The 14,666-nt window shown below is 45.1% G+C and overlaps 1 protein-coding gene across 1 annotated transcript in view; it reads right to left on the bottom strand.

The window, feature by feature from the left end:
• Positions 1–14,666, bottom strand: part of PLEKHN1 (pleckstrin homology domain containing N1) — a 40,943-nt gene that overhangs the window by 7,290 nt on the left and 18,987 nt on the right. Inside the window, exons 3-9 of the mRNA XM_075279672.1 lie at positions 13,625–13,768; positions 10,868–10,948; positions 8,818–8,911; positions 8,469–8,593; positions 2,951–3,097; positions 1,645–1,725; positions 462–537 (exon numbers count right to left, since the gene is read on the bottom strand). Coding sequence (XP_075135773.1) covers positions 462–537; positions 1,645–1,725; positions 2,951–3,097; positions 8,469–8,593; positions 8,818–8,911; positions 10,868–10,948; positions 13,625–13,768 — 748 coding nt within the window. The remainder of the gene's footprint in view (positions 1–461; positions 538–1,644; positions 1,726–2,950; positions 3,098–8,468; positions 8,594–8,817; positions 8,912–10,867; positions 10,949–13,624; positions 13,769–14,666) is intronic.

The raw sequence follows: 14,666 nt of genomic DNA, 5'->3' as shown, positions 1-14,666 counted from the left end.
CAGGGATCCCAATTGATATCCTATCCTTAAAGAATAGTCCGTGGAGGACTGACTTTCAGTAACCCCTACCATTTGGTAAATGAATGGTGCATTCATATGTACAGTGCATGTCTAAACAATGGAGGAAATGCTGCTGTTAAATAAGAAGGGAGCTACAATTTTTGTCATTATAAGAGGTTGTCCAGCTGATCAGCAGGAGTCCTGGGTGTTGGACCACCCCTTTAAGAGGTCGTGCACATCAAATTAATGACAGCTGAATACACAGATTTTAACTGGACTGGTCACCCATGTAATGCATGTATTGCCTGCCTGCTTTTTACTCCCCTTTCCCAATCCAGACACTTGCATGCTCGGCCGGGCATGTATAAGGAGAATTGGGAGGGTTACCATATTGTGCACCCATTGTAAGGTTAAACCGAGAAACAAGCTAGGATGAGCGTCAACACCAAAAACGACATTACCTTCTAATAAGAATGACTTCTTCCGCTTTTCGTTGTCGTCTGTGATCACCCGTATGGCCTTCAGTGGGAGTTCACCCTGCATTTATAAAATATATAGTTACTGTATAGTACTGGGATGGTGAAGGGTTAACCATGATCGTCACTTAGAAAGAGGGTGTCATCTCTACCTGGTCAGGGTAATTTGGTAATTTACACTTGGCTTCCTGTTCCCACACACGCCTCTCCCCATAGTGTGAGTCTACATCTCACCCACATTGACTCACAACCAGCTTGTCTGGATACAGACATGTACACACAGCTCCTATCTGCTCCTGATGGCGTACGTCACGGGCGGATAAAAACAGCCATGATCAGGAATCAGAGCCATGGGCCAAACAGGGCCAGGCAAAATCAGGTTTGTAAAAGGTGACATGGACTCCATGTCGAGAGCCCCACCGATCCAGAGAATGGGGTCATTTCCACCCTGAATGGAGCCAGACTCAATGTAGGAGTGTGACTTGGTGCAGGGCGCTCCCATCTACTTTCATTGAAGTGAATGGGATTGTGGGTTTGTCCACCAAGCCTCACCCCTACAGTCAGGCTGAATTTGCAATGGGGGGGTAACACCCCTGTTCTCAGGATTGTGGAGGGCCTCAGCTGTCAGACCCCACCAATCAGGTCTCTATTAGAGTATAAGTAATTTTCGTGGTATATCACTTTTAAGTCACATGATATCCTCGATGCGTATGCCTCTAAAGGGTCATTGTGCAATGGTCACTATTAAGAGGTTCATAGTGACAATTTAAGGAATGAACTATAGGGATTTTCTGTGATTGTCATACTTAGGCTAGACCATCAATATCATATTTGGGGCTTATCAATATCAGCTTTTGGGGGTCACACTCCCAACACCTTCTCCAATCAACTGGCTAAAAGGGTCACAAATTTTCAGGCAACACCACGTCATAGATTTTTGCAGTGGTTGTGTCTGGTATTGTAGCTCATTCCATTCACTAGAATAGGACAGAATTGCCTAGAGTGCAGTACCAGACTCAACCACAACTAAGTGTGTGGTGCTGTGCCCAGTATGCATTGAACGCTTCAGGGTTGGATGGCTGAGAGCTGTATGCTAGGATATCTGCTTTAATAATAGGCCATTAATATACATTTTTTTTAGCATTTACGGAAAAAAAAAAAAAATTACCTTAAAGCTAAGGTTTTTTCCGTCTTCAGAAAGTATCACAAGAGTGGACGGGTACAAGACCAAGACTCTGTCATTCAGCTCCTGTAACATTGCACAATATGGTAGAAGATTAGAGAACATATACAGTATACGTCAGAGAACAAAGCATTGCCCGTGAGGCACCAAGTCTTCAGGCTTCCTTTATGTCCTTTGTAGAAGTCAGGCCAGCAGGACATTTGCCTTGGAGGTATATTACCTGCACCTATGACTCAACACTAATGTACAAGGAGCACTGACACCGTGTAATGACAAGAGGATTAGAGGGAAGACATTACACACAAATCTCTATGACATCTCATCCAAATAAGTAACGATTGCACACGTACACGTATGTATTTCCTGTTCTACCACTCAACGGGTCATTGACAGATGATGGGAAGGAAGATAACACTGCGTAAAGTCATATCCATAGAAAATGTAAATGTACATAAAGGAAGCCATTACATTGGAGGTTCCATTGCAAATGTCATCAGATTTGATCTGAAGAAGAGCGGTGAGATTCTGCTAATGAAAATGACAGACGCCCCAACAAGTCCTTGGTGGACCCCATTGTAAGGCCCGCAGCTATCCTATACACACTACGCACACCCACTGGGAAAGGCTGACAGGTGTCTGGCACCGAATTCCCTCTCTCATCCCTCTCCAGAGCTAAAGCATTGGGTATGCTGAAATCTGACATGCCAGTCGCCTCTCTTCCCCAATATTTGCTGTCAGAGGAGAGTAGAGTGACCCCATACAAATAAAAGGCTAGTTCAGCCAATTAGCTGTTCTCACACAGAGAATGGAGCGGGAAGCAGACAGCGCTGTTCTCTGTGTAGTGGCAGAGCTGTGTCACTGCAGCTTAGATCCCATTCAAATAAATGGGAACTGATCTGCAGTACCAGGTCTGGCCACCACATAGAAAACAGGGCTATCTGCTTCCTGCTCCATTCTCTGTCTAGAACTTTTGATCATGTGGCTTTCTAGGTATTGGACCCCCACCAATCTAATATTGATGACTTATATAGGTCATCAAAGTATGGCACCAAAACAACCTGAACCGGAGGGCTCTCTAGCCGTTACCCAGACTGTTAGGGTATGCTGTACAGTAGGGTGTAGCTAGCAACTGATACCGGGCCCTGGAGCATGAGGGGCCCCCAAAGGCCTCTGCACAAAATAAGACGACAATTACAGATAGGACCCCACTTACCATGTACTATTACAATCATTTCACAAAGCTGGACTCACATGTTGGAGACCATTGGTTTCCATAAACCTGAACACTAACCTGGAATGGCAGGGTTTGCAGCTTCACCTTGGAGATACAAGTGATGGCCCCTAGAGACTCTCTCTGTGTTCCTTCCCAATCGTGGACTGGTTGGCTCTGAACAGACCTCCTCAGCTCAGATTTATCCCAAACGTTGGCATTGTTCATCTACATGGAGCAAAAATAGAAATTACACAACAATGTAGGCATGCCTCTAAAATGAGAAATCGTCTAGGCCATCTCTATCCTCTAGACCAGGGGTAGGGAACCTTCGGCTCTCCAGCTGCTGTGAAACTACAACTCCCATCATGCTCCATTCACGTCAATGGGAGTTCCAAGAACAGCAGAGCAAGTATGCATGCTGGGATTTGTAGTTTTGCAACAGCTGGAGAGCCGTACGTTCCCTACCCCTGATCTAGACAGACTTCTGAAATATACAGACCACTGCAAAACTGGCAAAAAAAAATACAGGCAATGTAACCCTCCCCTCCATGTTTCAGCAGACATCTTCTTGTACTTTGAACCATGTTATATAGAAGGATAAAACATGAGTAATAACCTTCGGGTGTGATATGGCCACCTTTACACCACCGGCACAGTGTATCACATAATTGTAGCTATTTACTACATTCTTCAATCTATAAGAAGACAAGGGAAGAACAAAACAAGTTCCTACAAGACGAACCTCAGAGCTGGTAACATGCTGGCACTGCATACAGGCCAGGGATGAAAAATGAGCTGCCATGTATCAGAGAGAGATTGTGGGGTGATCGCAAGGTTGTATTCTGTCATACTAGAATTAATGAATCAGAACAATGGACTGAAAAGCTGACAGAACAACAGATTCAGGCTTCCGTCTGGTGACGGACGTAAACAGAGTGCTTTATGGCACCCTACTTTTCAGAACGAAGCCTTACATAAACGTTATAAAGCTTACAGAGTATTTTTCATCACCTACACCAAATCCTGTTCGGTCAATAGTCATTGCTCCCCCGATTCTGGCACAGTTGGAATTTTTTCTCTAGCCCTCACTATTCCTGAGCAGTCAATGCAGTTAGTTTTGGTGCCTGATATGTCATTTAGTCTCTGTATTGTCAAGGGGGTGGGGTCAGGAAGCAGCAGACAAAGGGGCGTGATTCTGAGTCTGAGCTCAGACACTGTATGTCTCTATATTACACAACCTTCTAATAGGACAGAGCCTAAGTAGCATATCTGGTACCAAAACTGACTGCACTTATTGCTCAGGAACGGTGGGGGCTAGAGAAGAATAATTGCAGCTGTGGCTGAATCAGTAGAGCAGAGGAGATGGTGGAAGAGGTGAAAGGGCACACAGGATCACAAAGTGTCCCACTGAAGGGACTCCTAACAGTATATGTTCAGCTGTTGTACAGCGCCACCCCAGGCAAAATTAAGAATTACATAGTTCTCATTATAATAAATGTATAGATGGGTCATACAGTCTCCTCTCTAGTATGTTGCATGACCATTGTTATGCTATATGGAGCACATGTGATGGAGGGGAGCTGGGGGAGGTGAAGGGTTAAAACGGCCCTGGTCCTTTGCAAAGTGCGCAATGGGCTCCTCCTCACTAGAGAACATTTCTGGACGAAAGATGGAAACTGGCCAGAAGGTTGGAAAGATCCTGCTTTGTAATGGGGCGAGATGGGGTGTAGCAGCATTACTAGGGGTCCTATTGAGATTTCTATTATGGGGCACCACTCCCTTAATGTACACGCCTATGGGACATGGTTACATTGCAATGACATGACATACAATTAGAATAATGTGTGATTAGAAGTTCATTTTGATCGTCGCAAAAATTGTTACCAGATCAAAGTTCTGATATTGACCAAGTTTCATATTTTTAGTATGATCGATACAGAGAACAATAACCATGATGAAATCACACGGAGGGCTCCGACCCATAAAACGAAGATGTTGCCCTTTCCTTACAATAACTTTGTTCATAGCTGCTGGGTGTGTGACCCTGGAGTGGAGGCCGGGAGCCAGGGTGTGGGACCCTGGAGTGGAGGCCGGGAGCCAGGGTGTGGGACCCTGGAGTGGAGGCCGGGAGCCAGGGTGTGGGACCCTGGAGTGGAGGCCGGGAGCCAGGGTGTGGGACCCTGGAGTGGAGGCCGGGAGCCAGGGTGTGGGACCCTGGAGTGGAGGCCGGGAGCCAGGGTGTGGGACCCTGGAGTGGAGGCCGGGAGCCGGGGTGTGTGACCCTGGAGTGGAGGCCGGGAGCCAGGGTGTGGGACCCTGGAGTGGAGGCCGGGAGCCAGGGTGTGGGACCCTGGAGTGGAGGCCGGGAGCCAGGGTGTGGGACCCTGGAGTGGAGGCCGGGATCGGGGTGTGTGACCCTGGAGTGGAGGCCGGGAGCCGGGGTGTGTGACCCTGGAGTGGAGGCCGGGAGCCAGGGTGTGGGACCCTGGAGTGGAGGCCGGGAGCCGGGGTGTGTGACCCTGGAGTGGAGGCCGGGAGCCGGGGTGTGTGACCCTGGAGTGGAGGCCGGGAGCCGGGGTGTGTGACCCTGGAGTGGAGGCCGGGAGCCGGGGTGTGTGACCCTGGAGTGGAGGCCGGGAGCCGGGGTGTGTGACCCTGGAGTGGAGGCCGGGAGCCGGGGTGTGGGACCCAATCTGCTTGCAGCTGTGCTGACACCCAGGGTATTCCCTTGGCAGGCAGGGGGAAGCCTGTCCACCCTGACAGCTGTTGCTGCTGTTCAGGACAGTCTGTTCCCATAGCAGCTAATTCTAGAGTTTCAGGAGCCACAGGTGCAAACGAGGAAGGTGAAAGAGGGCGAAAGATCTGAGCCTAAACTCGCCTCCCAAGATTAGCCAAACGGGTTCAGCTTTAGAAAAGAGCAAAACGTCTGGTATTATAATGGCCGTCCATCACGCTGATCACAGTACGCGCACGTCTAAGGAGCTTACCGACCTGTCGCCACCATTGAAGATTATTGCAGCTTAAAATGATCAGACAAAAGCATGCTTTAATATCTAGGCTTGTTCCCAAAGTAATATGCAGAATACGTCTCCAGTAAAGCCGGGAATACGCAGAATTATTTTTTATCTTAATGCATGTTAAAATTCCCCATCGTACATAACTGTGCGGCGTCTTACAAATATCATCCGATTTGTACTGCACAACACCGAACCATAGGCTACGAGATGCATATTAGATTAACACCAACCTCCTGTGCACAATAATACATAGTTAAAATATCTAGAGTCTCCTATTTTAATATTTCTGGTGTGGTTCTTCTTCATTCTCAGTCTTCTATTCTCGCCTGTAAAATGGCCACCAATTTCTCAGACTACCCTATGCCTGTAGTGGTAGCCAAAGCAGTACCCTGATCTCACTTGATCCAGCTAAGCCCTCGTTAACATCAACGTTTGGTTTCCATCCGGGGGAGTCCGCATGAGGACCCCCCGAACGAACTACCAAATGCAATTGCAAGCGCTGTGTTGTAAAAGCACGCAGATTCCATAGACTATAATGGGGTCCATGTGCTGGCCGTGCACTTCCCGCATGAATCATGCAGACAGGAAAGTAGACGGTGAACTATGGACCCCAAGCACATGGACCCCATTATAGTCTATGGGATCCGTGTGCTTTTACAGCACAGCGCTCGCAATTGCGTTTAGTAGTCCGTTTGGGGGGGTCCTCATGCGGAGTTCCCCAGACGGAATCCAAACACTGATGTGAACGAGGGAGCGCTGCAGGATAAACCGTGGCGGTAACGCATCGTGGTTCTTCCCGCAGCGTTTTAGACAAAGTTCAAGGCGTTTTCCTCTGCAGACTTTGTTACAATTTTACCTATGGGGAAACCGCCAGTATTTCATAGATATAATTGGCATCCTGTACTTTCCAAAAACGCGCCAGTTTGGAAATCGTGTCATGTCCCCACCGCGGTTTTTACTGCAAAGTGAGCGTGGGATTTGCTAGAATCCCATCCACTTTACCCTTACTGTAAAACGTCGCAATTTTTCCGTACTGTGCGGCCCCGGGCTGTGGGTGAGTTCACACAGAGTTTTTTTTAATGGAAGCAGAATCTGTGATGCAGTATTTTGATATTGTTTTTGCAGGGGGTTTTTTAACCCATTTTTTCCTAGAGTTCCATTATTGGAACTGAAAAATATATATCCTCTGGCATAAATGGGTTAAAGTGAAGTTTACAGGGCCATACAAATGCAACAAAACCGCATCATGAACAAAATGCGTCAAAAAACGTTTCCCAATTCCTGAAGCAGATTTTTTTCAGCCTGCAAAAAAAAACCTCAAGTGTGAACATGCCCATGCAAACCGGAGGGAACTTAGACTGGCATTTCATAAAGTCAGAGAAAAAAAAAAAAAATCAGCAGCACATTGCGTTTTCTAGTTGCGGTTCATGACACGGCGCCTCGGCCTTAGGTGTTCCTCAGAGTACAAAGCACTTTAACCACTGATGTGCATTAGGAAACCTGTTCACAGCCAAAAGTAATTGAGGAAGGTTTCTTATTTCACCGTCATTTCCTTGAGTCATTTGAGACTCCTCAAGATCTGCGGAGAAGGATAAGCTTGTAGCATAAAATCGCAAAGATCTTCCCATCAATTCTAACAAATCTAGAAGCAATCTATTCGGGCCCTTAAAGAGGACCTTTCACCATATCTGGGCACAGGCAGTTCTATATACTGCCAGAAAGCTGACAGTGCGCTGAATTCAGCGCACTGTCGGCTTTCCCGATCCGTGCCCGGTGTAAAGCGCTATCGGTCCCGGTACCGTAGCTCTTTACAGTCAGAAGGGCGTTTCTGACCATTAGCCAGAGACGTCCTTCTGCCTCGCGGCGCCAATCGCGCTGTACTGTGGAGCCGGGAGGAACGCCCCCTCCCTCTGCTCACACAGCTTGTCCATAGACTAGCATTATCAGCAGAGGGAGGGGGCGTTCCTCCCGGCTCCACAGTACAGCGCGATTGGCGCCGCGAGGCAGAAGGACGTCTCTGGCCAATGGTCAGAAACGCCCTTCTGACCATAGAAGAGCTACGGTACCGGGCCGTAAGCTCTTCACACCGGGCACAGATCGGGAAAGCCGACAGTGCGCTGAATTCAGCGCACTGTCAGCTTTCTGGCAGTATATAGAACTGCATGTGCCCGGACATGGTGAAAGGTCCTCTTTAAGTGGAGAAAGTCAGATATTAGGCTGATATTGGGTGGCTCCTGTGCTGGGTGACAGCTGGAGTTGTGTGTGTCCCCTCTGTACTGATCGCAGCTGCAGCAAAAGCAAACAGGTGGGATCAGCTGTCCAAGTCCATAAAATGTGTGTCGGCTGCAAAATAGACTTTCTTCTCATGCGAGAGCATTTACCCTGCCAAAAGTCATTAGTCTGAGCCGCTGCACAACTACACCGCGGAAATGTCTCCACTTAGATAGTCTGATGGGCTCAAGTCGTGCAAGGTAAGGGGCAAGCGCACCTGCCCATAGACATTAGGCTACAATGGCGTACAGAGGTTAACTTAAAGCTGTAGAGTTACATCTGTCAGCATCAACAACAACATGTCTTACCTCTGTGATGGGCAAAGTATCTGCATTTCCACCATTGAGCTGGATCTGCTTCTCCAAGTGGTAAAGCCATTTCTGCAACTCTTGCTGGGTTGGACAATAAACTATTAAAGGATTCAGTAGAGGACCTAATAGTAGAAGGAGTAACGTAATAGTTAGTAACCATACACACTGGAATTATGGACAATATCCAAACTACAAAAAGGTAAGCAATGAGGAGTATCAGGATTAGACCATATAACCAGCTATGGCCTCTCTCACGAGCACCAACAAGTGACCCCAAACAATATGTATAATATGCCGCAGTAGGAGGATTAGAACATAGAACTGAATGACGACTATTTGATTTTACCTGTGATTCGGAAGGCATGTTCCTGTTCGGGTTTAGGTGGGACCTTAGAACGCTCCAACTTGTAAACACTCAGCTCCTTCAATGGCACCAAGCCCTAAAATGGAAAATAAAAAAACATGTTAAATTCTCCCCAAAAAATAAATTTGGATATTTTAAAACTCAAAAAATGATTTGAAGGTAAAAAGTACATAATAGGTGAAGGCGTACATAACCATCCAGTGATGAGTCTTCCCATAACCATATATAAATTTGGAGACCATATATAAATTTGCTTTATAGTCTATGGCAGTGATGGCGAAACTTTTAGAGACTGAGTGCCCAAACTGCAACCCAAAACCCACTAATTTATCACAAAGTTCCAACAAGGCAATTTAACCTTAATAATGTGCAGATCCACAATTGCAGGCAATTACAGACCTGCAAAATATGGACATGCAAATGGGGCTTTATAGAGCTTTCTGCTCCACTGTGACCTCCACACAGTATATTATACTCAGAATACTGAGTATAATCTGCTTCACAGTTACCCTCACACAGTACAATCTGCTTCACAGTGACCCCCACACAGTACAATCTACTCCACAGTGACCCCCACACAGTATAATCTGCTCCACTGTGACCCCCACACAGTACAATCTGCTCCACAGTGACCCCCACACAGTATAATCTGCTCCACTGTGACCCCCACACAGTACAATCTGCTTCACAGTGACCCCCACACCGTACAGTCTGTTCCAAAGTGGCCTCCACACAGTACAGTCAGCTCCACAGTGGCCCCCACACAGTATAATCTGCTGCACAGTGGCCCCCACACAGTACAATCTGCTCCATGGTGGCCCCCACACAGTATAATCTGTTCCACGGATGGGTGCCCATAGAGAGGGCTCTAAGTGCCACCTCTGGCACCCGTGCCATAGGTTTGCATTCACGTGGCTATGGGGTCAAGGGTTTCCACGGGTAACCTTTTTTAAGCGGATTGGGTTTCCGTTTTTCAGGTCCCCAACCGGACCCAAAGAACGGAAACCCAAGCGCAGGTGTGAACTTGAGTCAGTAGTGACATCTTTTGTCTTGGTGGATATGACCATGAGTGCAGGAACTTTCTATGGTCTGGGATTTGTCAGAAACCCAGCCGTGATTTCCTTATTGTGATATATGTAGAAAGTGGAAATCATGGCTGGGTTTCTGACAATACTCAGACTATAGAAAGTTCCTACATTCGTGGTCATAGCCATTGGAAATTGATCGCTACGAGGATGAATAAATAGAAAATTTAAAAACTTTACAACATTCTTATTTATATTTGCAAAAATATTTTAAGATTAATTGTCCAGAATTCCCAATATGGTTATGTATATAAAATACATTCAGCAGTACAGGAGTATGGGGTGGCCATACATATTAGATTAACCCCAAATGATCCATCAATTCTTATGTGTGTTCCGGCTTCCCCATGACAGTACATATTGGGTAAGCGAAAGATTTGTCGTCAGATTTCAACATGTCTTATACTTTTGATCTTGGGGAGATCTGGCAGAGGTTTTCTCCCCTCTCCCCATTTACAACACATGTACGACGATCTTCGGTGGACATACTGTGCACTCTAGGCACAGAACAAAAAGACAAAAAATGGAGATAAACCAATTGTTTATGTTTCGTTGCTGATAAAAGAACAGATACCCTTCTGGGACCACACACCATAAACAACAGGAAAGCCTCCCGTACAATCCAATAGCCCAGTCAATGGCAGAACAAGCCATTATCACACACCCCTAACAACTAAGCCAAAATACATAAATACTCTCAAAGCGGCCAAAAAGAAGTTGCTAAGTTTCCCATGACACAGATAAAAGATAGGTATGAGAGTTGTGTAAACACGTGTAATGGATGTGACCCTGAAGGGTGAAAGGTCAAGAGATATTTGAACAAGGCCCGTCTGGCTAGAACTCCATGAAGTCACGTTTCTACTATGTTAACCTGAGTCAAAGTCCCCTTCACATGATAACAGAATCTCAAGTAGACGGCAACTCCGCATCTCAAGGAGAGTACATACCTGATACGTCAACCCGGTGGGACCTCGAGACTGGAAATACAGGTGGGACTGGAACATTTCCAAATAGCAGTCACTAATATCCTGAAAAAGGAAAAACATCTGTGATAAGCCGACATTATTCTGAAACTGGGCAGACAAGTCTACGTTGGCCAAATATAGGTTGCGAAGGTATTTTTGAGACAGTCAATATCTATCACGAAAAGAAAGACTGCTGAGAATGTTGCAAGGTTTTCTAATGTGATTATATACCTTTAAGAATTGTCAAACAACTATTCCTCCAGACTCCCCCAAACATATGTACACTTACCCCTCGTTCACATCTGCGTTGGTATTCTGGAGGAGTCCACATGGGGACTCCCTGAACGTAACACCAAACGCAACTTCAAACGGTGTGCCAGTGAAAGCACATGGACCCCATAGACAATAATGGGGTTCCATATGTTTGCCGCGAGCTTCCCGCACGAATCATGCAGACAGGAAATATTGTGAACTACTTTCCAGTCCGCATGTTCTGTGCAGAGATCTGCGGCAAGCACACGGACCCCATTATAGTCTATAGTCTATGGGGTCCGTGTGCTTTCAGTGGCACACCTCTTGCAGTTGCGTTCGGTATTCCATTCCTCATGTCGACTCCCCCGGACAGAATACCAACGCAAATGTGAACGAGGCTTTAGCTTGTTTTTTTTTTTTGTTTTTTTTTTGTTTTTTTAATGTAGATTGTGAGCCCCATATTGCGATCACAATGTACATTTTTTTCCCTATCAGTATGTCTTTTGAAGAATGGGAGGAAATCCACGCAAACACGGGGAGAACATATAAATTCCTTGCAGATGTTGTTCCTGGCAGGATTCGAACCCAGGACTCCAGCGTTGCAAAGCAGCAGTGCTAACCACTGAGCCACCGCGTTGCCCAAGCCTTAGCTTGCATTCTTAATAGAGAGGGGAGTAAGTTATTGCCACTCATAGGAGGGTGGTAACATGTATATGGGGCCTACTTACTGTTCTCCCACATATGATAAGAGAGTAGATCGACTGGGTTCAGACAACTTTGATCTAATGGATATGGGGACCTCGAATTCCAGACAGTATATAGTTACACAGGTGTATTGAGGGAGGGGGGGGTGACATTTATCAACAAGGCACATTGCCGTAAGTAGCCTGTGAAAGCTGATGCAGTCTAGGGGAAGTTTAATGGCAGCCATAGAGTTGTTACCCATATTATATTTACAGGTGATTTATTTTTTCCTCCTTTTCTTTTTCAGAAAATCTCTTCCATATAAAAGGATGAAGCGAGGCGCTTGCAATTGTTGTTAAGGTAAAGACAAAAAGAAAAGATTAGGATCGAGAATAGATGCCAAAAAGGGTTAAAAGTGTTTACCGCAAAACACAGCGTTATCGGCTAAAGATCAAGGTCCAAGACAGAGACGCAAGTAATCGGAAGTGAGTCAGAGCCAACAGAACAGGCCTGAATAAGGAACGCTTCATAATAGTTATTATCTAGGCCGAATCTCACAAACTACTAAGCAAATAATGGATCATTCCAATGGCCTTACACAAGCGGCGTGACGTCCAGAAACGGAGGAACTCCGGGTCTATAAAGGATATATTTTCAACTTTAACATTTGAGTTGACTCTTTGACCAAGTCTTGATATGTTTTACAAATTTTTGGAAAATTTTTTCAAAAATTTCCATGCCACCATCTTGATTAAAAAAAAAATCTGCTGGTTTCAGCCCTATAATAGACTGACACTTGCTAACTCTGTCAGGGTTTTCTTTGCAGCAATTATCTTTTTCACATCACGGGATTACAATAGAGGTTCACACCTCTATGAGATAATACCGCTGACCCATCACTGCATCCGCTGCTGACAGTAGATGATGTCACAACTTATCTACTCCCCTCCCTGCACTGAGCAAGTCTAGACAACTCTCCCATGGACTTCAATGAGTTCACTGGGTCTACTGTCGCCTATGGCCATGACTATGCTGTAAAGTAGATCACTAAATGCTGTTAAAGGAGCAGAAGAGAAGCTCAGGCAAGGTGGCCGCTCTGTATAAAAAAAAATTAGATTATATATTCTGACTGTAGACTTTTTTTTTTAAACAGATTAAAAAATACAATTTTAATAAAAATTTTAAAGGAATCCTATCATTTTTTTTCTCCCTAACACGTCGGAATAGCTTTAAGAAAGGCTATTCGTCTCCTATCTTTAGATGTCTTCTTCGCGCTGCCGTTCGCTTGAAATCCCGGTTTTCGCCAGTATGCAAATGAGTTATCTCATAGCATTGGGGGCGGGCCCCAGCACTCAAACTGCACTAGGGGTGTCCCCGATGCTGCGAGAGAAATCTCTATCTTCAATTGGAACGGGGTCTTGACAAGTCTTCTTCCGGGGGTTGGCCTCAAACTTCTAGGCCTCGGGTCTAGGGCAAAGCCAACTGTGCATGCCCGCCGGCCACAAGAAAATGGCCACTTACACAGTATAGTAAGCGGACACTTGTGCCCGGAAGGCATGCGCAGTCGGCTGCCCAAAGCCTAGAAGTTTGAAGCCACCGCCGGAAGAAGACATCAAAAGGCCCGGAGAAGACATCTAAAGGTAGGAGAAGAATAGCCTTTCTTAAGGCTATTCCTACGTGTCAACCAGAAAAAAAAATGTGTTCAAATGATAGGATACCTTTAATAAAAAAAAAAAAAAAAAAAAAAAAAAAAAAAAAAGGTGGCCTATTCCTCTAACATTATATGGCGTTCAGGATTCATACCTGGCTGTGCTGGAATCGAAACTTGACCTTGGAATAATGGATCATTTGCCCCATGTTTCGAACAATTGTCTTCTTTTTGCCTTTGCGGAAGATGCTAAGGAATTTTTGGTCCACATTGTCCTTCTGCACCTCATTGCCAATATCCTATTAAAAGAGAGTTTGTTAAAAACCAAATAAACCATTATAGGACATTTTATAGACAAAAATATTAAAAAAAAAAATAATAATAATAATAATAATAATAATAATAATAATAAAAAGAGAATCTGGTCAAAAACCCAATTTCTTTAAAGGGATTCTTTACCATTCCTAAGTGTTGGGAGTTCTTTGACAATAGGAGGATCCTAAATTGTCTCTTTCTATAGAACTACTGTACTCTATGACCTGGTAGTAAGTGTTCAGTTTCCCTGCAGTGCCACCACTGAGGAAATTGTGCATTACACAGTGGCCATATAAACAAAAATGTGTGCAGTGCAGGACAGGACTATTTTAATTTAAAAAAAAAAAAAATTCATTTTTTTAACCAAATAGCTGATTTTATTTTCTATTTCTACTACTAAAATAATCATTCTGAAAAATATTGTAATTTTTCTTGCACTAGGGATCACTTTTTGGAATCTACAGCCAGACCCAGTGAAACACAGTAATGAAAGCTATATCCTGAAAAGAAATCTTGATAATATTTCTAAGGTCAGCGGGATAGAGTTCAAAAGACTGAACTTGACTGACCCAGTATTCGGTTTCAGAAGGCTGTGCTGATCTTGCCTACATGCCTATCGCTGACAGTGACCCACTAATCCTGAGGCCTGCACGCAACGGCTCAGGGGTGGTCTCCTTGTACCCAGAACCGTCGGGGTAGAATTTTCTAACATCAATCAACAAGTCTCTAGTTACACCTCAAATCAGTAGCCATAGTTCTAAAGGGAAAAGTAAATTAGGAGAAGTCGTCCACTGCTCCGATTTTATCGAGTCCTGTTTATCCATTACCTAACCTGATTTTCTCCACTTGGGATCTTGGGTATCAGTTTCTGATGGATGATAA

This window comes from Leptodactylus fuscus, chromosome 6 (genome assembly GCF_031893055.1).
Source record: "Leptodactylus fuscus isolate aLepFus1 chromosome 6, aLepFus1.hap2, whole genome shotgun sequence".
NCBI classification, from domain to species: domain Eukaryota; kingdom Metazoa; phylum Chordata; class Amphibia; order Anura; family Leptodactylidae; genus Leptodactylus; species Leptodactylus fuscus.
Note: the sequence above shows the minus strand (reverse complement) of the source record. Positions and strands in the feature narration are given on the sequence as shown.